Source organism: Haliotis cracherodii, unplaced genomic scaffold, assembly GCF_022045235.1.
Source record: "Haliotis cracherodii isolate W230 unplaced genomic scaffold, xgHalCrac1.p SCAF_10, whole genome shotgun sequence".
NCBI classification, from domain to species: Eukaryota; Metazoa; Mollusca; class Gastropoda; order Lepetellida; family Haliotidae; genus Haliotis; species Haliotis cracherodii.
In genome coordinates, this window is record NW_027266265.1 from 48488029 (window position 1) to 48511271 (window position 23243).

Genomic DNA, 23243 nt, shown 5'->3' on the forward strand with positions numbered 1-23243 from the left:
ACTACCATGGAACCAGTGAAGCATGCCTCGTTACTCAAACACTTGCTGTTCTACTAGGAAACTGATCCTTGTTGTCAAGCTGTGAGTGAGTACACATGGTGTTATGTTCGGAGACTGATCTTTGTTGTCCAGTTGTCCGTGAGTACACATGGCGTTATGTTCGGAGACTAATCTATATTGTCCAGCTGTCCGTGAGTACACATGGCGTTATGTTCGGAGGCTGATCTATATTGTCCAGCTGTCCGTGAGTACACATGGCGTTATGTTCGGAGGCTGATCTATATTGTCCAGCTGTCCGTGAGTACACATGGCGTTATGTTCGGAGACTGATCTTTATTGTCCAGCTGTCCGTGAGTACACATGGCATTATGTTCGGAGACTGATCTATATTGTCAAGCTGTCCGTGAGTACACATGGCGTTGTTCGGAGACTGATCTTTATTGTCCAGCTGTCCGTGAGTACACATGGCGTTATGCTCCGAGACTGATCTTTATTGTCCAGCTGTCTGTGAGTACACATCGAATTATGTTCGGAGACTGATCTTTATTGTCCAACTGTCTGTGAGTACACATCGCATTATGTTCGGAGACTGATCTTTATTGTCCAACTGTCCGTGAGTACTCATGGCGTTATGCTCCAAGACTGATCTTTGTTGTCCAGCTGTCTGTGCATACACTTGGCGTATGCTCTGAAACTGATCCCAGTTGACTGTACAGAGTAGGATTAATAGTTTGCTAATGACAACAGAACATCAGTAGCAAACATTACGTGTATCATACACTGGTTTCATAAAAAAAAATGTTGAAAAAAGAAGAAATTTCCCGCCACAAAAATTACATTGTTGTAAAGTGTGTTTTTTTAAAGAATTCAGGCTCATAGTGTTAAATAAAAACATATCTTGTTTTGTAGCTGCAGCTGAAAAAATAACCAATCCCGATACAACATCCCAGCCCCCTGAGGACCTCAATGGTCAGTCCCTCTAAACATGTCCTTGTTTAACCACAACGTATTCACTTACACTTTCATGGGGTGACATCTGTAATTGTCCTGATCAAAATGACTTTTTTTCGGTTTCTAATTTCATTTTTTTTAATAGGTGTCGTTTCAAAAACAAACTAATAGAAAATAAAACACAGAGATTTTCATCACCATGCACTCCCGACTCACTTTTGAAAACAAATTGCTTGAAAATCTAATAACTAATTCATTGTTCCCCCAGGGGGCATGTAAATGCCCCACAGACAGGTGGCACCTCATTACTTGAACTAGGGCAAAAGATTATTTGATTTTTCTTTCACAATCATTTGGGATATTAACTGATTTTTCTATAACCAAATATAATTTATTATTCAGATAAATGTCAATCATTGCCTTCTATTGTTGCCGGAAACTTGTATTGCGATAATATAGTATAGTATTTAAACTGCAGTTTTAAACCTAATTGTATTAAAGGCCACCTCAGTGATAGGTATCAATGGTTTGATCAACGACGCCTCAGTGAGGCCTGAAATATACTGTAATATAGCAGTTTTCTCTGTTATTGATTGTCCTATTGATGACTCCAATAGACACTGGGGTGATACGAGTATTATACAACCCAAGTGTAACAAAGCACAACATAATGTATCTATGAACAAGACTTGAGAAGGGATGCAAAATATGCAGTTGGGAATACTATTAGTTATGGTGTCTTTAGTTACCGTAAACGGTGTCATGTTAGGTTAGCAAGAAAATATGACACCGTTTACGGCAACTAAAGACAGCATAACAAATTTATTATGCCGAAAAGTTTACACTATTTGGTATCTTTGTCGCACATGTTTCCGCTACAACGCTTTAATGTAAACATAAACGTTAACATTGAAATATATAATGCACTAAATGTGAACGTTTAAAGTATTACAGCTAAAAATCCATGTTCTCAGCAGCATTTCCAGTAGGACAGGCAATTACAACTACAGATGTTCTCCTGGCAACCTCCGGTGCTGCCACCTGGTGTGTGATGCACTCAACACCTCTGTGATCCCACGCTGCCACCTATCTCACAACACAGGCATCGTGATGATTGCATTGCACAATACCGAAACAGTTTATCAAGTGTGGTCATACTTCACATGGTAAAGCTCCTGGTAATACAATTGACATTCAGAAGGCTGTCCTACACAGGTGCACCACACACACATATATCCAAAGACATCCATTACCCTGCTGTAATAGAGTCAGTCAGCACCAATGGACTGTAATGTGACAAATCTAATAGAGATGTGCTTATTAAGCACATTCCTTTGACGTAGTGGAGTGGGTGTTTAACTATGCTTTTTGTACTGTTGAATTACGTGTCATGATCCAAGCCCATGTGCACAAAGCAATCTTAGTGTTAAGACCTTTAAAAACCTATGCAATCATTTAAGCGCTAAGATCGTTTTTTAACACTGGCCCTGGATATCTAGACTTGATCAGAAGACTGATTAACTAACAAAAACTCATGCTGTCTTTTAGTTTAGTTTTCGATGTCATTTTCTACGTCAAATTCCAGACCGACTATATTGGCATGGTAACCTGACAGTAGGGTATCATGCTTTGTTTGTTTGTTTGTTGTTTAACACCGCAGTCTCCAATATTCCAGCTATATCATGGCAGTCTGTTTATAATTGAGTTTGGACCAGACAATCATGTGATTAATATCATGATCACCCAATCACCGTTGTCGTCTCTTACGGAAAGCATGGGTTGCTAAAGACCTATTCTACCCCGGTGAGCATCATGCCGTCAACCACTGGTTTACCCAGTCTCCCTAACCTATGCTTGTCATGCAAGGCAACATATATATTGGGTGGTCATAGTGTATAATGGTGGTGTCGAACATTGCTCACAATATCAATCATTGTTTTGCCTTGCCAAACACAATAATCATGGGGCTGTCATATTTTATGTTTTTCCATATGTTGCACCATTACAACCACCGTGGCACCATCACAGCCAACATGGCACCCTTACAACCACCGTAGCACCCTCACAACACACGTGACACTGTTACAACCACTGTAGCACCCTCACAGGCAACGTGGCACCGTTACAACCACTGTAGCACCATCACAGGCAACGTGGCACCGTTACAACCACCGTAGCACCATCACAGGCAACGTGGCACCGTCACAGGCAACGTGGCACCGTTACAACCACCGTAGCACCATCACAGCCAACATGGCACCGTTACAACCACTGTAGCACCATCACAACCAACTTGGCACCGTTACAACCACCATAGCACCATCACAGCCAACATGGCACCGTTACAACCACTGTAGCACCATCACAGCCAACATGGCACAGTTACAACCACTGTAGCACCATCACAGCCAACATGGCACCGTTACAACCACCGTAGCACCATCACAACCCAACTGGCACGGTTACAACCACCATACCACCATCACAACCCACGTGGCACCGTTAAAACCACAATGGCACAGTTACAACCACCGTAGCACCGTCACAGCCTATGTGGCACCGTTACAACCACCGTGGCACCATCACAGCCAACGTGGCACCATCACAGCCAACATAGCACCATCACAACACACGTGGCACCATTACAACCACTGTGGCACCATCACAACACACGTGGCACAGTTACAACCACCGTAGTACCATCACAGCCTATGTGGCACCATTACAACCACCGTAGCACCATCACAACCCACGTGGCACCGTTACAACCACCATAGCACCATCACAACCCACGTGGCACCGTTACAACCACAATGGCACAGTTACAACCACAGTAGCACGATCACAGCCTATGTGGCCTTGTTACAACCACCGTGGCACCATCACAACCCACGTGGCACCATTACAACCACCGTGGCACCATCACAACCCATGTGGCACCATTACAACCACCATAGCACCATCACAACCCACGTGGCACCGTTACAACCACAATGGCACAGTTACAACCACCGTAGCACCATCACAGCCAACATGGCACCGTTACAACCACCGTGGCACCATCACAACCCATGTGGCACCGTTACAACCACCATAGCACCATCACAACCCATGTGGCACCGTTACAACCAATGTGGCACCATCACAACCCATGTGGCACCGTTACAACCACCATAGCACCATCACAACCCACGTGGCACCGTTACAACCACAACGGCACAGTTACAACCACCGTAGCACCATCACAGCCAACATAGCACCGTTACAGCCACCGCGGCACCATGACAACCACCGTGGCACCATGACAACCAGTGTCTCTTTCTAGAACAAACTTGTTACAATTTACTTCCATCCTAAATAGGACATTAGGTATGACGAATTGAAAACCCTTCAGGGAACCAAACTGCAAATTATCTGTCTTCATAAATATATGTAATAGCTTGGTATTCATCAAATAGCCTTGATACCATAGACGCCTGGCGTCACCTTCTCAGGGCAGTCCTGCTCAAAAGGAAAGATAATCAAATGCCAAGAATGCTCCTGATGCTTCTGTAAACAGAAGATATTCCAATAATGACAACAAGAATACAGAAGAGCTCATTCACAGGGGCCAGGGATATACAGGTCACTGCTCAACCAAACTTTAAGTCATGAAGGTACAGACACAAATATCGCAATCTCCTCAAATACACCCACTTGACGAAGATCATGAATTATGGGTACATCCACTAGCTGACCAAACTGAATTAATAATGAATCTTTTGAATTTCATCCTTCACATTTCCATAACCTTAATTTGGCATGGTTGTCAATGGTTGGTGGTGGCGTGGAACCAACCATTGTGCTGGTTACAGAAACCAGAGATGAGACGTATCATATTTATTCCATAAATGTATCAGAGTCAGTATTTATCTGAAAAATTCCTTTGTCAATATCAAATGGTATGTAAATACCTTTGTAAACATTATGGAAAGTTGCTAGATATTCCCTCCACAAATACTGTTCTAACTGCATTCATACAGTGTCATGCATGCTGCCATTGTATCAATTAACTCCAACACAGCTGTACTTTCCATTATGATGTGAATATTGTTCATACATGAAGAGCTCCAGATTACTTTTTGAGCGATTGAGTTTTCACTCTAGGGTTTCTATTTTAATTGAGTTATTACATTTTTCATTGGGTAACCAATATTTTTTCACTCGTCTATTCATCAGTCTATTGGTTTTTTCCCCAAAATTAGTGAACATTTTAAGATTAAAAAAAAATATATGAAACAATGTTAAAGTTGTATATAAAAGTTCTAGATATATAGGATCGACTCAGAAAGAAAATTAGCTCGTAATTGTGTTTCGGAAATAAGCTCCTTTGTACACATGCTGAAAAATCTTCATTGGGTACTTACGTGTGCTGTTTTTATACATTTGAGATTGTCATTCAATGCATGAGTTTCTGTATGCAAGTTAATTGAAAGCAATAGGGTTTTGAATATTTTTTTTGGGTATTTTACGCAAATATGCTGCTTATCTGTACCTCTGTATATGTTAATATAGTTAACTCATTCACTTTACCAATCATCTAAAACATACAGCAAAGTAATTCAATATGGCTCCAATGGATTACCAACAGACTTGGTTGTCATATTTCTTCACAGCTAAAGCTTCATAGCTGCAGTAGCAGTGGAGGTGATGTTTTTAAATTAATACAACTGACAACAAAATCACAACTGAAAGAAAGTTTTGGCTCCAAAGCTGCCCTGAAATGATTATGAAATCCAATGACAGCTGCAGGGAAATTTACATGTTGATGTTAAAGGTAATAGTCTTCACAAAGTTTGATTTTCATAACTGTGATATGTTTTGAGAGGTTCTTTCTTGAAATCCTATATGGCTGTAGTGGCTTTTTGATCATGTGAAGTTAGGTGAGGTGAAGTGGGGTTTAACGTCGCATCCAAGATTATTGCACTTATATAGCGACATGCATGCACGTGCGTGTGTGTTGCTGCTTTTACTAGTCCGGACTGATGCCGATTTATAGTGCTAGCTCACTGAGATACCAAGCTGCAGTTTAACATGAATACCCCACTCGGACACAGTATACTGACTCCGAGGCCGACAAGTCCTTGTTTTAGCCCCTTAATGCCGAGCGCCAGACAGGGTAACAACAAGTACCATCTTTAAACGTCTTTTGGTATGACGTGGCCGGGGATCGAACCCCGAACCATTCCGCTCTCTGGGCGGATGCTCTAGCACTAGACAACGGAGGCGGTCTTTCATGTGAAGTGAGGTTTTAGGGATAGCCTACAGAGGTATTGCACTCTAACATGGAAATCCCACTCAGACACAATACACTGCCAACTTGTTTTATTCCGTAATGTCAGGGGCAGTTGGGTAGCCTAGTGGTTAAAGCGTTAGCTCGTCATGCCAAAGACCCTGACATGGGTACAATGTAAGAAGCCCATTTCTGGTGTCCCCTGCCGTGATATTTCTGGAATATTGCTAAAAGCGGCGTAAAACCAAACTCATTCACTCTGTAATGTCAAGCATCAGGCACGACAACAAGGAGCCATTTTTAATGTCTTTTGGTATAACCCGTCCTGGGATTGAACCACTGACCTTCCACTCTCCGGGCAAACACTCTATCCATAAGACCATTGAGGCAGTCCTTATAGGATGAGTGAGGATGTTATTATGCCGCTTTTAGCAATATTCCAGCAATATCAAAGCAGGGGACACCAGAAATGGGATTCACACATTGTACTAATGTTGCAAATCGAGCCTGGGTCTTCAGCTTGACAGGCGAACGCTTTAACCACTAAGCTACCTGACCAACCCCCTCATAGGATGAACAATAGGCACCCAACAGGAGACCAATTGCAGAACATTTCTGCAGAGTAGCAGCTCCATAATTGCAGTGATATCAGCAGTTTAAAACATAAGAAAAATTTTACCCATGACAAATGACCCAACACACCCAGTAATGTAAAACTGCCCTTTAGCCAGGTGAGCTAAAAAACAGAGCCATACTTGCCCCAATACCGAAAATATATCAATCCTCATCAGAAACTCATTATTTTCCCATAACTTCAACTTTAGAATCCTGTAAAGTTCAAGAGATTATGAAGGATGAGCCCCACGATACTGATGTTAGGTACATCTCACTGTTTTGACAAACAAATAGATCTTGTAGAAGAAGACAACATTAATATATACTGAAGAGCAAGAAATTCTTCAAGAAGCCATATCCATTTTCCGGAATGCATTGGTATGTGTATCAGGCCTGGCATCCATAATGGCATATGAGGAACCGAACATGATCAAGTACATGGCTAAAACTGTTACAATAATTACACTATGTGCACTTGGTCAACAAAGGTTAAATGACCAAGTGGAATATATTTCCCATAGCTATTCTCAGAACTTATAAAGACCCACAAGCTTGGGTGTGGAGCTGACAAACCAAGAATGAAAATAATGGTGTATCTGGGATTCAAACCCATGATCAAATGATCCCAGTACCCACAGATCGAGAACTTTGACGTCTTCAACAACCAGATCAACCTTGTTTGTTGTTCAATGCCGCAATGTTCAAGCCGTATGACAGCGGTGTCTAAATAATTGAGTCTGGACCAGAGAATGACATCATGAGCATCGATCCACACAGTTGGTATACGATGACATGCATCAACTAAGTCAGCGAACCTGAACACCCAATCCTGTTAGTCGCCTCTTAAGACAAACCTAGTCGCCTATTACAGCAAGCATGGGTCGCTGAAGACCTTTTCTACCCCGGATCTTCACGGGTCGCCTTTTAAAGCAATCATGGGTTGCTGAAGACCTTTTCTACCCCAGATCTTCACGGGTCAGGTCAACCTTGACCCCTAAGCTTGAGAGTTGAATAACTAATCAGGAATGTTTGGATTTATTTCACTTTGAGCAATAATCTGATTCTATCACATTGGGAGACCCCGAGAAACGAATGCTCTGCAAATTGTAACCATTTGAATAATGTAAACCAGCCTTTGGCATGACACATGAATGCTTGAACTGTCAGGCTGCCATCTCCATCAGGAGATATCCCCAATGGCTCTGTGATGTTTCCCAATGTTAGTGTGCCAATCTCATAAGCAGAATGCAAATAGCAACTTTCCACATGAAAAATATTTATTTCCTGTTTCAGAAATAATGCCTTCAAAATATAGTAGGATTCTCTCACAGGTTCTTTGACTGTCTCTCGTGTGGATCAAACTAAACATATTGCCACAATATTTGCAATACAACTTTCATCCAATCTTCTGTAGTTATGGGGACGATGGGGTAGCTTAGTGGTTAAAAGTGTTTGCTCATCATGCCAAAGACCCGGGTTCGATTCCCGACATGGGTACAATGTGTGAAGCCCATTTCCTGTGTCCCCAGCCATGATATTGCTAAATATAGCTGAAAGCAGTGTAAAACCACACTCACTCACTCTGTAGTTATAAGTGTTAAGCTCCCCTATTGTCCACAATGAGACACAACATGCAGTCAGTGTTTCCTGTGTAAGACCATGGATCCATTAACATACTGCTTTTAGCTTCAAGAAAATCACATGATTGTTTCGTCCAACACTTGATTGTCTTGTCAAGCCTCAGTTGTTCACAGGCTGCCGTGGTGAGGCAGGAGTACTGGGCCCCGTTCCACAAAGCGATCGTAGCGCTAAGACTATCGTAAGCCTATGTTAAAGTATGGGAGTTACGATCATCTTAGCGCTCCGATCGCTTTGTGGAACAGGGCCCTGGTGTGTGTCTCAGGCAACAAACGAAGGCTTACTTCTTTATACAAATTGGGTTAGGGGTGGGTGCAACCGGCGGGGCATGGCATGCTTACCATTTTCATGAACACAACTGATTTTCATCGACCCATTAAAAAAAAATTCTTCGCTATTTTGCCCTTATTACTAAAAGAAATCTGTTCCAGCAGACAATCCAGACAGAATATTCTCCGGTGTTGATGTTTTATGTTTTGTAGGAACTAGTACTCACAATATAAACCAAGTATCATTTATGAAAACAAATACCCAGAATTCCTGCATCATGAAACCCTACAAGGCAGCGGTCAACTTTATTCCAGTCTGTAAAAGATCAAGTCTGGACCCAGCAAACCCATTACTGAAAGCATAAGCATGCAACCACTGGGCATACTTTAGTGCAGACCCTGAAACAAATATATCCAAAAAAGCCCATGCAAGTCTATAATAGTGTGCAAGTCTAGATTACTGCAGTATCAAGAATGAAGAGATTCTCTGAGCTCCTTTTTATTCTATATTTATTAAGATAATTTAACAACTGTTTTTTTCTGTAAGATATGTTCATTTCACAGTCTTGATGTAAGTCAAGGCATACTTAGTTGCAGTAAGTCCGTCACAGACATTTATTTTACTCCACAATGAGTGACAGGACATTTAAAAACATCCCTTGCGCTATGTTGCCTGCAGAGAGCCTCTGTCAGTCACAGAACACATGGCAGGAGAGAACTCTCCGTCATCTGTTTCATGCCCACCAGGACAAAAAATGACACTGGTGACTATGCCTGGTTAAATCCATTGCTGGTTGGATGTCAAGACAGATGTCACGACAGATGCAGCTCCATCAGATTGTTACATTTATTAATCAGTAATTGTGAAGAAAATGCATTAAAAAAGCAATTTGATTGAGAACATTAGAAATTGTTGCCGTGTATCGTTGCCCTTGGTCATATTCTGTGACATTGCAATTAGCGAATATATGCCAGGAAGCCAAAAGAATGGCCAAACATGAATGCCATACAACGTAGACATAATCTGAAAGTAATCTGAACCATGGAAATACAGATCTAATTAGGAAAGTCCATTTTTCTCCTGATACTCAGTGAGTGTGTGAGTATGGTCATTAAGAGGCCTCTCTTAGCACTGCAAGGGGACCTGGACGGGATGGGGGAATGCTGTACCCACTGGCCAATCCACTACCCCAGTGGAACGTGCTGCGTTACTGTGAGTGAGTGGAGTTTGATTTTACGCTGCTTTTAGCAATATTCAAGCAATATCAAAGCGGGGGACACAAGAAATGGGCTTCACACGTGTCCCTTGGGTATGCCAGAAACCTATGATTGTGGGTTTGAATCCCGGTTTGACCTGATTGCTTTTCAAGGTTTGTCAGCACCATACCCGTGCTTGTGGGTTTCACTGAAGTGGTAAACGTCTGACACCTGCATCACTTCGGGCTTTCCTCCCACATTAAGCTGACACGCCACGATATAACTGGAATACTGTTAAAAGAAGCGTTAAACTCAACTCACTCACTCACTGATACAGACAAAAAAGTTATTCTGCCATTTGCTTGACATGATGGTTTGGAGACATTGTTACTTTCAGATTATCCCTAACTTTTTACTTTTGCGAACTCTCACAAAGGGCATTGTCATCTGGATTAGGTTCCTGTGTCCTTTGCTTCATTGACAAAATGGATTGGGTGGTCAGGCTTGGTGACTTGGGTGTCACTGCACTCCAGGAGCGGTGAATGTTGTTCATATTATCAATCATTGGTACATATTATCAATCATTGGTTTGTTTTGGCCAGACTTGTTTACAGACCTCTGTGATAAAGATAAAATATTGACAAGTGTGGCATAAAAAAATAAAAATACTTTGAGCATACAATTGCCACTAGAAAAACAGAACAATGTAATGTCATGTTTGGTTTGGTCCTAAACAATGCAATGCCCTGTGGCTCCCAGAGCCAAGATATAGAACCAAACAAAGTTGGAGCTACTAAAACAAGCCACAGTGCCTAAGACAACAATGGAACCGCTATTGGGGTCTAGGATAACACTGCTGTATATAAGTATGTTGGATGTCTGCAGTCACACAGACAAAACAATGGTCTTCACTGTGGAATGATGAGTATCCATTAGGGGAAATCTTCTGTGTGCTTGCAGGATGGAGAAACACAGTTTTGGTGTGGACTGCTTGCTTGAAAGAGCAGATAGACTAAGCCAATTAATGGGGATGCATGGGACAGACTGGATTGTCTCTCGAGACTCATATCGCTTCAGTCAGTATCTTGAGGAATGTATTCCACTGTCTGATTTGATATTTCTGACAGATATTTTTCACCACTGTCTGAAGCATAGCCCTACTGTCTGAAGTATACCTTCACTGTCTGAAGTATACCCTAACGTCTGAAGTATACCCCCACTGTCTGAAGTATACAGCCCCTGTCTGAAGTATACAGCCCCTGTCTGAAATATATAGCCCGTCTGAAGTAAACTCCCACTGTCTGAAGTATACCCCACTGTCTGAAGTATACTCCCACTGTCTGAAGTATAGCCCCACTGTCTGAAGTATACAGCCCCTGTCTGAAGTATACCCCACTGTCTGAAGTATACTCCCACTGTCTGAAGTATACTCCCACTGTTTGAAGTATACAGCCCCTGTCTGAAGTATACTTCCACTGTCTGAAGTATACAGCTCCTGTCTGAAGTATACAGCCCCTGTCTGAAATATATAGCCCGTCTGAAGTATACTACCACTGTCTGAAGTATACCCCACTGTCTGAAGTATACCCCCACTGTCTGAAGTATACTCCCACTGTCTGAAGTATACCCACTGTCTGAAGTATACCCCCACTGTCTGAAGTATACTCCCACTGTCTTAAGTATACAGCCCCTGTCTGAAGTATACCCCACTGTCTGAAGTATACTCCCACTGTCTGAAATATATAGCCCCAGTCTGAAGTATACAGCCCCTGTCTGAAATATATAGCCCCTGTCTGAAGTATACCCCCACTGTCTGAAGTATACCCCCACTGTCTGAAGTATACAGCCCCTGTCTGAAATATGCAGCCCCTGTCTGAAGTATACTCCCATTGTCTGAAGTATACCCCCACTGTCTGAAGTATACAGCCCCTGTCTGAAATATATAGCCCCTGTCTGAAGTATACAGCCCCTGTCTGAAATATACAGCCTCTGTCTGAAGTATACCCCTACTGTCTGAAGTATACAGACCCTCTTCAGACAGTGGGAGTATATCATATAGTACAAATACAGCATACTTCATATATACAACATATTGACAATACAATACATTTAATCAAGTTATCAGGTATGTACCAGCTGTTATGTACACATATAGACCATCCTGTAATCAAAACCTGCCTCTCACCATTACGTATCCCATAGCAGGCAAAACAAAACAGTTAGGGATTCATCAAGTAATAAATAAATTCCATATGATATCAAGCGATCATTTGGCCTGAAAATAATAAGCTTCAAATGTCACTGTCTATATTATTCTTTGGGTAGGTTTAGTTATATTAATTCCATTATTTCATCAGTAAAACTGGTCATGTGTTGCACGGTCGTCTAAAGCACTGCATTCGCAGTACAGAGTTGCGTCCTTTTGGCATGCCAGAAAGCTATGATTGTGGGTTTGAATCCCAGTTCATTCCAATTTTGTTTCAAGGTGTGTCAGCACCATACCAGTGCTTATGGGTTTCACCAAAGTGTTAAATGTCTGAGAACTGCATCACTTAGGGCTATTTTCTCATAGTAAGCTGACACGTAAGATATAACAAGAATACTGTTCAAAGCATTGTCAAAACTCAACTCACTCACTCACTCATTAGTCGGCATGTGCCAGTAATTGTCACCTCATATTTGTGCACACAGATTTCCCCTAGCTCTGCATGGTAATATCTTGTCCCATGCCTCGCAGGTAACAAATGCGCCACTGCTGTAAGGCAACCCGTCTATCATACTGGTTTGTGGCTGTCTTTGAGCAGCTTCACATTTTGAGTGAAAAGAAGAATTTTTGTTCATAATCCTCAGCAAGACTGCATGGTAACAATGAAATATTTATAAATAGAATTCAGGCTTAAAGCCCTATAAAACCTTGCATATGCGACATTGCACTATAAATCATTAATATGCCAAGGCCCACCAAAGTGATTATTTTACCTGAAATTTGATCAGGATAATGCTGTGTACACATTTAGATATTCTGCGATTATATGCTGATAGTGCTTGATATGTTTTGCCTTCCACATGAAAGACATCATAATAATTATTTAAAACAAACATGTGATGACTATCTCTCAATGGATTTTTTGTGATAATGCCGTTTTTTTCACAAAACAGATTTGAAGTAGTTATCTACAGCTGTTGTCTCATAAACTTCAAACGGTGGCCATGTAATTGAAGCTAACTCGTGAACAGATTTTTCTTATTAATACAAAAATAACTTTCATTTTCACGATCCTCCCAAACAGTTTATCTGTACACTTCTGCTGCACTGGCCATGTTATCCTACTAAATCTGGACATGTGAGCCTTGAAGATCAGTCCATCAGGTTATATCATTCCGGTAGATATGTCTGTATCATCCTGGTAGAGATGTCTGTGTCATCCTGGTAGATATGTCTGTGTCATCCTGGTAGAGATGTCTGTATCATCCTGGTAGAGTCTGAGATGTCTGTATCATCAAAGTAGATATCTCTGTATCATCCAGGTAGATATGTCTGTATCATCCTGTTAGAGATGTCTGTATCATCCTGGTAGAGATGTCTGTATCATCCAGGTAGAGGTGTCTGTATCATCAAAGTAGATATCTCTGTATCATCAAAGTAGATATCTCTGTATCATCCTGGTAGATATGTCCCTATCATCCTGGTAGATATGTTCTTATAATCCATGTCATTCTGGTGGAAATATTCATATCCTCCTGTGGACATTTCCACATCCTGGTAGATCATATTTAAGATGTGGAAGCAGACACAATGATTTCAGGCAGGTATTATTGCTTGATTTAACCTGGAGTTTGGGGGTTAAATTGAATATCAGCAGACGATATTATTTGGGAGAATCTAATTACTGATATAAGCTAGGTTCTAAAGGTTTGAATTAGTTGAACTCTGGGTCACAAAAAGAGAGTGTTGGTTGATATTGGAACACTCATTCTAATCATGTCTGATGGATAACAAAACACTTAAACAGAAAGGTCCAGGAATAATCAAGCATGTACAGACGTGATCGTGTTTGATTCATTACAATGTTAGATGAAATGAGACCGTCTCTTTAGGCAACTGCTGAACATGGGTATCTTGTGAGGAGGACCAGAAGCCTGATACAGCGAAAGGGCCAACACCATTGACAGTCTATGATTAAACTGTCTACAAACTCACTTGTGCATCTAGCCTCGGAGGATGCTTTGGAGTGGAAACCACAGCTTCATTCCCATCAAACCAGTTTGAAAGGAGTATTTTTTATCCTTTTTGCTATCCACAAATGCATTGCATGTGAATGTGAAGACTAGCCTGCTTATAAACAACCACAAGGACCTTCAGTGAAAAACGGTTGTGATGTTTACATCCATCATAATGATGAGACTATCTCCTGCAAATTCTAACTCGAGACATGTTGTTTTTGCTCTACCTTATCTGATTGGGCCTCATGTTCAATGTTACATTTCCCGAGTGGTAGGTTGAAATAGAGAGTTGAACATTCAGTCAAAAAAAACCCGCCAACACATTACTTTTACCATGCTACGTAAAAGTCTGTTTTGATATCTGACAAAAATATAGCAGAACATTCCTGTTTCAGATACTCAGTTATTGTCAGGTTAGAAGACTGTTAATGTATCATTAGTTATTTAGTTATGTTATACATGAAATTTGTAGTTTCCTTCCACAATGAGTGAGTGAGTATAGTTTTACAACACTTTTAGCAATATTCCAGGAATACGCATCTGGGGACACCAGAAATGAGCTTCACACCATGTGTGGAATCGAACATGGGTCTTCAGCGTGATGAGCGAACACTTTAACCACAAGGCTACCACACAGCAAAGTATTGGTACTTTCAAGTCGTGTTGGTGTTCACGCTATCAACCACTGGTTTGGTTATTTGAAAGTGAGTCTACCATTGTGACATAGCTGAAATAGTACCAACTATGAAATAACAATCAACACTTGTGTTACCATTGGGCAAAGAAGTCTGCTAAGAGTGGAGAAAGACATTTGCTGTCCAGCCTGGCCATCCACCTCTCAAATTATGTCCATGAGGGATAATGAATTGGAATCTAAGTATTTTCTACCACAGATCTATCAATCCAGAACAAGCTTCCAAATATCTGAAACATTGTCCCCATAGATCCTTGTAAATCCTCTGGGCATATTCTACCAAGCTTGGGCCAACTGTCACCCACCGGGAATATTGTCTCTGTAAATGCAAGATTGTTACCAGGGCATATTCTACAAAGCTTGGGCCAACTATCAAGGGCATATTCTACCAAGCTTGGGCCAACTGTCACCCATCTGAAATATTGCCCCTGTAAATTCAAGATTGTTATCAGGGCATATTCTACCAAGCTTGGGCCAACTGTCACCCATCTGAAATATTGTCCCTGTAGTTCAAAGATTATGGAATCAGGGCATATTCTATCAAGCTTGGGCCATGTCACCCATCTGAAACATGGTCCCTAAATCCAAGACTGTCATCAGAATATTTTCTACCACGTATGGAGTACCTTCGATCTATCTGAAACACTGTACAGTTTCTAAGACTGAAATCCCAAAACATTTCCCATAAAGATTGGTCCCGTATCCGTAACACAGACAACTTCAATTATCAGCCATGCTTACATCTGCGATATGCCCCGAAACTGCATCATCCTTTAACATTGGTGTGACGGTTGACAGGAGAAGCAATTAAATTTCTACGGTCTCCCAAATGAATCAACAGCAAGGAAAAAACCCAACTTTATCCAATTTCTTTCATAAATATATATACTTCCCAGATTTCTTCATAAATAACCCATTGTGCTGACAAGACTGATGTGCACATAATAATGTTAACACCAAGAACAATACATTTTATTACATCACATGGGAGCTCATCAAGTTCTGATAAACCAAAAATTGCTATTCATGCTGAGATGAGTGTAGCCACTTTTCTGTATTCCTGTGTATCCAAACCTTGAAGCTCTGCTGATACAGGATTAGTTACATAGCACTGGGCTGATCGCCTCCATGGACATGCTCTCCTACTACCGGGACAGTGGAGAAGGAAGCACACTGTTCACTACAGCCTGCTTGTGCCTGGTCCAATGGGAACAAGCAGTGTTATGAGTGGTTATCACTCAGTAGCACCGTCAGCTGCTAGACTCGACTACACATGTGTTCAGTGAGTGTGGAAACTGCAGTGCAGTACTTGGTGGCAGACGTGTAGTATTGGACGCAGAAGTGCATTACAGCAGAGGTGGCAGATGTGAAGTACTAGGAGCAGACAGGCAGCAGAACAGTGGTAGCAGACGTATGGACTTTACAAGGGAAGACAGTTTGATGGGGCAATTTAGCTGACGTCTTTTGAAGATTTACCTCAAGCAAATTGATTTCTACTGAAATTATATAAATCCTGTTATTACCATAAAGTTTCAAAAGAACTTGATTAATGGATTGTACATTATCCAACCAGCAAACTTGGAGCATATTTGGAGGAACAGTTACAATTAAGTTTTCAATGAATACATTTTGTCTCCAAAGTTTGAAACTTTCTCTGTGTGTTTCCATCCGTCAGTAAGTGTCGGCAGTCTCCTCTGTGTAAGACAGAAGGTTGACTGCGTCTGGTCAACTGCCAGGTGTTGTGGATTATGTATGATCTGCATCTTGATAGCTCAGGTAAGCACAAGCTGTTGTACACCTTATTAATGACCAATAACATGTGTATATAACACTGCATAGTGGATCAATATGCTGGCTGCTGCGGGAGACATACCTGCCAACAGAGGCGTATGAGAGTCACTATGATCTTTCCAATTTATTTGATTGTGAATGTGATGTAATGAGGGGTGTCATATTTCTTAGTTCGTTGGACTATTCTTATTCCTGTCAACATGTTTCCCTGACTTTGTTCAGATTGAACACTGAGTGAGTGAGTGAGTGAGTGAGTGAGTGAGTGAGTGAGTGAGTGAGTGGGTGGGTGAGTGGGTGGGTGGGTGGGTGGGTGAGTGAGTGAGTGAGAATGATACCATTACGTCATGTCAGTAGGTGACATTCAATATACAGTCAACAGCAATACATACTTATTGCCTAGGAATGTGTTAAATCAATTTTTCAATATGATTACAATGGCAGTCAAGATAAATATTTGTTTTTTATTTTGTGGACATGTGTTTGGTTAACCATGTGATTTGGGGGATGTTTGAACTGTGCACGTTCAAGTACGTTCATCATGCTACAACACATAAGCTCACTCAACAGCACAGCACTGTAGCTCACTCGACACAGAAACACTGAGACTAATTCACCTGTGCTGACAGATCACTTACCTGTGCAGGTGAGGTGAGCGAGGTGAAATTGGGTTTAACGTCGCGTTCATGATTATTGTACTTATATAGCGACGTGATGCACGTGTGTGTGTGTGGCTCCTTGTACTAGTCCGGACTGATGCTGATTTATAGTGCTAGCACACTGAGATACCATGCCGCAGTTTAACATGAATACCCCACTCAGACACACTATACTGACTCTGAGCCGACCAGTCCTTGTTTTAGCCCTTTAATGCCGAGTGCTAGACAGGGTAACAACAAGTACCATCTTTTAACGTCTTTTGGTATGACGCGGCTGGGGTCGAACCCCGGACCTTCCGCTGTCCAGGCGGACGCTCTACCACTAGACCACGGAGGTGGTCCCCTTACATGTGCAGCATCAGGCAAAAAAACCATACTTTTTATTGCACATTGTGTGAGTGGGAGGTGCTCCTGCCTGTAGGGCGGGACATGCCTACACTCAGTGATCCATTCACATAATTAGCACTGCCTTTTCTCCTGTGAAGCCCCTTGGATTCTGTTTCGAGGATAATTGAGACTGGTGAGTGGGTGGGTGAGTGAGTAAGTGAGAATGATACCATTACGTCATGTCAGTAGGTGACATTCAATATACAGTCGACAGCAATACATACTTATTGCCTAGGAATGTGTTCAAATCAATTTTTCAATATGATTACAATGGCAGTCAAGATAAATATTTGTTGTTTATTTTGTGGACATGTTTTTGTTTAACCATGTGATTTGGGGATGTTTGAACTGTGCACGTCCCAAGTACGTTCATCATGCTACACTGCCTACACTCAGTGATCCATTCACATAATTTGCACTGCCTTTTCTCCTGTGAAGCCCCTTGGATTCTGTTTCGAGGATAATTGAGACTGGTAGTCTCTTGCGTTGACGTTTTATATTTGCATTTAAACAATGCTGACAGTCAAATTTTTTCATATTGCAGCATTGGCTGTCAGTCCAGTAATTCTTGAGAATTTAGCTTGGTCCAACTTGCTCAGTGATTTTATGTAATACTGTCAAATGATCTAATCTACCCTTATGGCCAAAATTAGGGTTTTCAACATGACTTGACCTTTAATCCAGTTAATCTTGACAATGAATTGTAGATGTGATATAGTACAAGGTCAGGCTAAAAAACAGACATAATCAAACTGACATCTACAGAATTACATAAGTAGAGATGTGATGCTACTTGTACAGTGTTCCCAGCATGTTGATACAAGTATATACACCATCAAATATGTACTGCTGTCGACTGTACAACACCACCAGAAACTCAATCTGAACAACAGGAAGCCATACCCATATATTAGTCTTTAATATCTTGTATACCCTACCAACTGTTTAAGAGTCATAGAAGTCCTAAATGTCCTTACTACTCCATGCCTTCTTTAGTGATAAAAAATTGCATCTGAGTTCCTCTTTCTTCTACTGCTCCAGCAGTAGAAATTGTCACTAAATTTTTAGTCCTGTTATCCTTGCCAAATTGCTCAGTTATTAAGGCATCACAAGGACAAGTAGAAACTTGCCACTTTTAAGGGTTTTTCTATGTGTTATGATCAAAAGGACTAGTGGACTAAAGATGTTAGTTCCTATCGCTGCTGATCACCAAAACAGTTCTTTTTCACCCTCTTGGGCCAGATGGCACTGTGAAGTTCAGTTGTAACTCTTAATTACAAGCAGTGGAAACTTTGAAACCCAAACAGAAAGGGATAAGATGGCAAAAGGAAATAATACATCTGGTGTTTTTCTTAATGTAGGACCACAAAAGAAACCCAAAATGTTCAGCTCATTCTTTGGTGCATATTTTGTCCAAAACTTTGTGTCCTCCTACCGCATTGTCCTTCTAAATATGTCCATAATCAAGGTTTAAAAAAAACATGTAATATAAACAGGAAGGCCTTACAACATATCAATTAGCTTAACAACTGCTTCCTTGATATAACATTGTTATGGCGAAAATTTTCTTATTTCTTGGTTTACAGGTGCGTGGCTCTTTTAAAGTCCAAATGTTAAAAAGTATATTTAAATTACCCTTTTTTTTTAACTACTGCCGATCTTTTCATCAAAAAGTCCAAACCAAAAAAATTTCATTTCCTCGACAAGCGTAAAGCAAAGGGAAGTCACTCTGATATTTCTCGCTGGGATCCTTCTCTAATACCATCAAAGCTTGTCAACGCAAAGCGCAGTGGTGACCAGTTTAAATTGTTCAACAGTGTTGGCCGGTACACCAGCCAAGAAGCCACGAGTCACCAGACGCCGCAGGGTAGACCGTCCAAGTCACGTCAAAATAGTTTATAATTTTATTAACCTACTTGTCATATCATTCATTTGTTAAATCTATCACATTTCACAATGTCTGAAATAAGTATTCCATTTGATTTTATCATTTTTTATCAATAGATTAAAATATTATTCACTATTTCCTGCAATGTTATTGAAAATAAAATTCTCGGACACACTTCGACAACGGATCCTCATCAAACATGTCAAACAGCAAAATAAAGATGTTTCAAGCAAATCTTTAAATATATTATACAAAGTAATAAAATATAGAAAAATATAGATCTATCTAAAAGTTAAAACTGACATCTAAGTTATTATTTCCATCTTTTCTGCGATCGCGTGTAATGTAAGTCAAATGACTTTCACCGCCTCGATTTCTCGGCTCGGACACGATGTCTTTAATGCCAAAATATATGCATAAGAAATCTTTTTCACAGCTCTTAACCTTGCACTATGCATCAATGAACTTCCATATTTTTAATATAGATCGCTATTTCATGCTTAAAACGTTCAGAATAACATAATTTAACCCAAACCTTTCGTCAAAGTCTGAAAATGATCATACACGAGGACAGTGCTTTTGCTGTAATCTGATTGGCTGGCTTAGGTCATGTGCATAAATTTGACCAATCACGAACCTTGTAGCATGTTATGTCAGTGAAACAATAAAAGTTATTTTAATGTATACTGACATGGCAGCCTTTGACGTATGTGTTATTCATACGAAGCTTCGAAAACGGAGGTATTTCCTCATGTTAGTGAGCGGACAGCCACTATCATCGGGAAATGGGTGATGACATATTATTTGTAATTCTTTTTAAAATAATGTTCCGACAACATAAACAAATGAGAATAAAAAAGAAATAGGTAGATAATAAGTGGATTTTATGAAATTTTATATTTCCCGAAATTCGTTAAATTTTCGCTTCATTGGTCCTTAATCTGGATATTATGAATGTTTTAGCTGACATTATTTTTATTTAAAACAAACTTTATTTATTTGTTAATGAATTATCAAAATAATGTAATAACATAACTTTCATATTTATAAACAATGGGATTAATTAGACCTTTCAAATAGTGTATGGCCAAACATGCAGAAGCAAAGATGTTTTACAAACAGATAATTTCCTTGATGTTGGCTTCATCTATCACACAAGAGTCTCGGGGAACTTGGGGTCACAGCAGTAATCTTCTGGTTGGCTGGTGTTGAAAGAGTTAAACGTTGCCCATGTTGCCAAAATAGCAGCGTCTTTCATGTATTTCCACCCATGACATGAATATTGTTACATTGCCATTTGTGCACAAGGGATATGATCAAATGTTCTTGAAAAATTGGGTTGTTTTAATTTTGTTACTCCAGGATAATTTTTTTATACCTACCTAACTTTTTAGGACAAAATTTAAGTTAAAAAAATCTCTAAGGCTTTTTTTAATTTTTAAATTGGCCAAGCTACCTCACTTTTGAAATGAGTTTGAATTCTGTAAAGCAAGAAATAAAAAAGATGTTGCCTAACATTGTCCTCAAACTACTACTTTCCCAATTGAAAGTAAGTGACCAATCTCCAAGCAACAAAAAAGTTTGCCCTTTATGACAAAACAATTATTTCGACAACTGTTTCTTTGATACAATATTGTTTTTAACATTGTCCTCCAAGTACACTTTTCAATAAAAAAAGAAAACAATTGCCAAACAACATTTAAAAATATTGCCTTTTGACACGAAACTATTATTTTGACAACTGCTTCCTTGATATAATAGTGTTTTTAACATTGGCCTCCAATTACACTTTCCCAATTAAAAAAGGAAGAGACCAATCTCCAAATAACATAAAAACAATAGCTTTTTCTGACAAAACAAGTGTCTTTACTTTGGTTTGCTGCAGTAATTCATTGAAAGCTGTTCCATATATGTAAGTAACATAACAAGGTGGGCATGCCGAGACAGCACATAGCTGCGTCTCCTCCAATACTTGGCAGCGCTGATGTTCCCCCAACACTGAACACACCTGACACAACCAGTTCCGCACATAGCTATATCATCTGGAGGCTGTCAGAATCTACACATCTAACCATGCCACATCCAGCCTGCAGCCGGCAACACATGTGCAGCCTATAAACACAGGATGACAAGTAAACATGCTACCTTGCACGTCCATCATGTCCTCCAGACTTCTTTCATTCACTGCACTTCACCGTCAAAACACAAATTGTCTCTTGCTTCCAAAATGGTTAGGAAATATGACTTTCTGACATATCCCTCTTTTAGTAGCGCTTCTTTAACTTGTACTTTATTCAGTTATTTATCTTATTTATTAAAAATATACTTCACAGATGCCCCTAGAATTGAATTTAAAGTTCATTTTGTTACGAACGGTACATTGTCTTTTAATTAAATAAAAAGAACTGTAAACATTGTTGTCGTTAAAACTGAATTTAGGTACGATTACACGATTCTCGCGTGTTATTTCACAAAATCTTATCAATGTCTTGTACCATATATGAAAAACCCTTTATGAGCCCTGACCATTTCAGCAACAAAGAAACACTCAGAGGAGTACAAGTGACCTGGCCATTTTCCTGGTATCAGAGGGACACTTAAAGGAGTAAAAGTGTCCTGGCCACTTAGGCATCAGAGGGACCTTTAAAGGAGTACAAGTGTCCTAGCCACTGTTTTCATCATTATGTAATGAATGATTAACACCATTAGAATCCATTACCACTGCATGTCTATCAGATCCCCAATTCAGAGTTGAACATAATGAAAATAGGTTTGTGTAACATGTGCTTTGCTCAAGTTGGCAGAAGCCTCATCGTCATATAGTATCCAATGAAGTTGGGGCACTGGGGTGGCCAAGTGCTGAAAGAATTGACTTGTCATGCCAAAGTCCTGGGTTTGATTCTCAACAGGGATACCTTGTGTGAAGCCCATTGCTGGTGTCCCTGCCACACAATATGGCTGTAATAGTGCTGGAAACAGCATAAACCCTGATTGATTGATTGATTGATTGATTGATTGATTGATTGATTGATTGATTGATTGATTGATTGATTGGTGGATGGATGGATGGATGGATGGATGGATGGATGGATGGATGGATGGATGGATGGATTGATTGATTAAACCAGTGGTTGACAGACTCAGCAACAATTCAGGTATGCCATACCATGCAATCACCCAAGTTACATATAGTGCCTCCTGATCTTCATCAGTTGGTTCTCACACCAAGAATGGAGTACTGGGGACCTATTCTGTCTGGATCCTCATGGGTGCAATGAAACAAAGACACATTGTCTTACATCAGAGTCTAGTCTCAAGTTAATGAAGACCCTTTTCGCCTTAACTGTAATGGAATACACAATTTTACTAATGACAATGAAGGAAGACAAACTTCAACAAATCACGATAAACCAACTCGAACTAATCACAATTATGGCCGACATGATGGATGACTTCCCACTGACCTATACTGTAATCATCATAGAGCTCCCCCAACTGATAGCTGGAGCCATTTAAATAAGTCCAATAAACCCTGGTTGTCGTACTGTAGATCTTCTACCTATCTAATCTGATCAAATATAAGTCCAGCTGTAGCAACTCAAAGTCTTTTAAAAAGCAGTTAGGGACAATGCTATCAGTGAAAGACATTTATCCATTGCAC

The 23243-nt window shown here is 40.3% G+C and overlaps 2 protein-coding genes across 4 annotated transcripts in view; one reads left to right on the top strand and one right to left on the bottom strand.

Moving 5' to 3' along the window:
• The window catches only part of LOC139454470 (RAB11-binding protein RELCH homolog), a 190794-nt gene that overhangs the window by 65952 nt on the left and 101599 nt on the right, over positions 1–23243 (bottom strand). The window lies entirely within an intron of this gene.
• Positions 1–23243, top strand: part of LOC139454471 (galanin receptor 2a-like) — a 66923-nt gene that overhangs the window by 7390 nt on the left and 36290 nt on the right. Inside the window, exon 1 of one of the 2 annotated variants that reach the window (XM_071236196.1) lies at positions 16175–16636. The exons of the other annotated variant lie outside the window; for it this stretch is intronic. Within the exon in view, the coding sequence (XP_071092297.1) occupies positions 16609–16636 (28 nt within the window). The 5' untranslated portion in view covers positions 16175–16608. Of the gene's footprint in view, positions 1–16174; positions 16637–23243 lie in introns of those variants that run through there. 2 annotated transcript variants of the gene reach the window in all.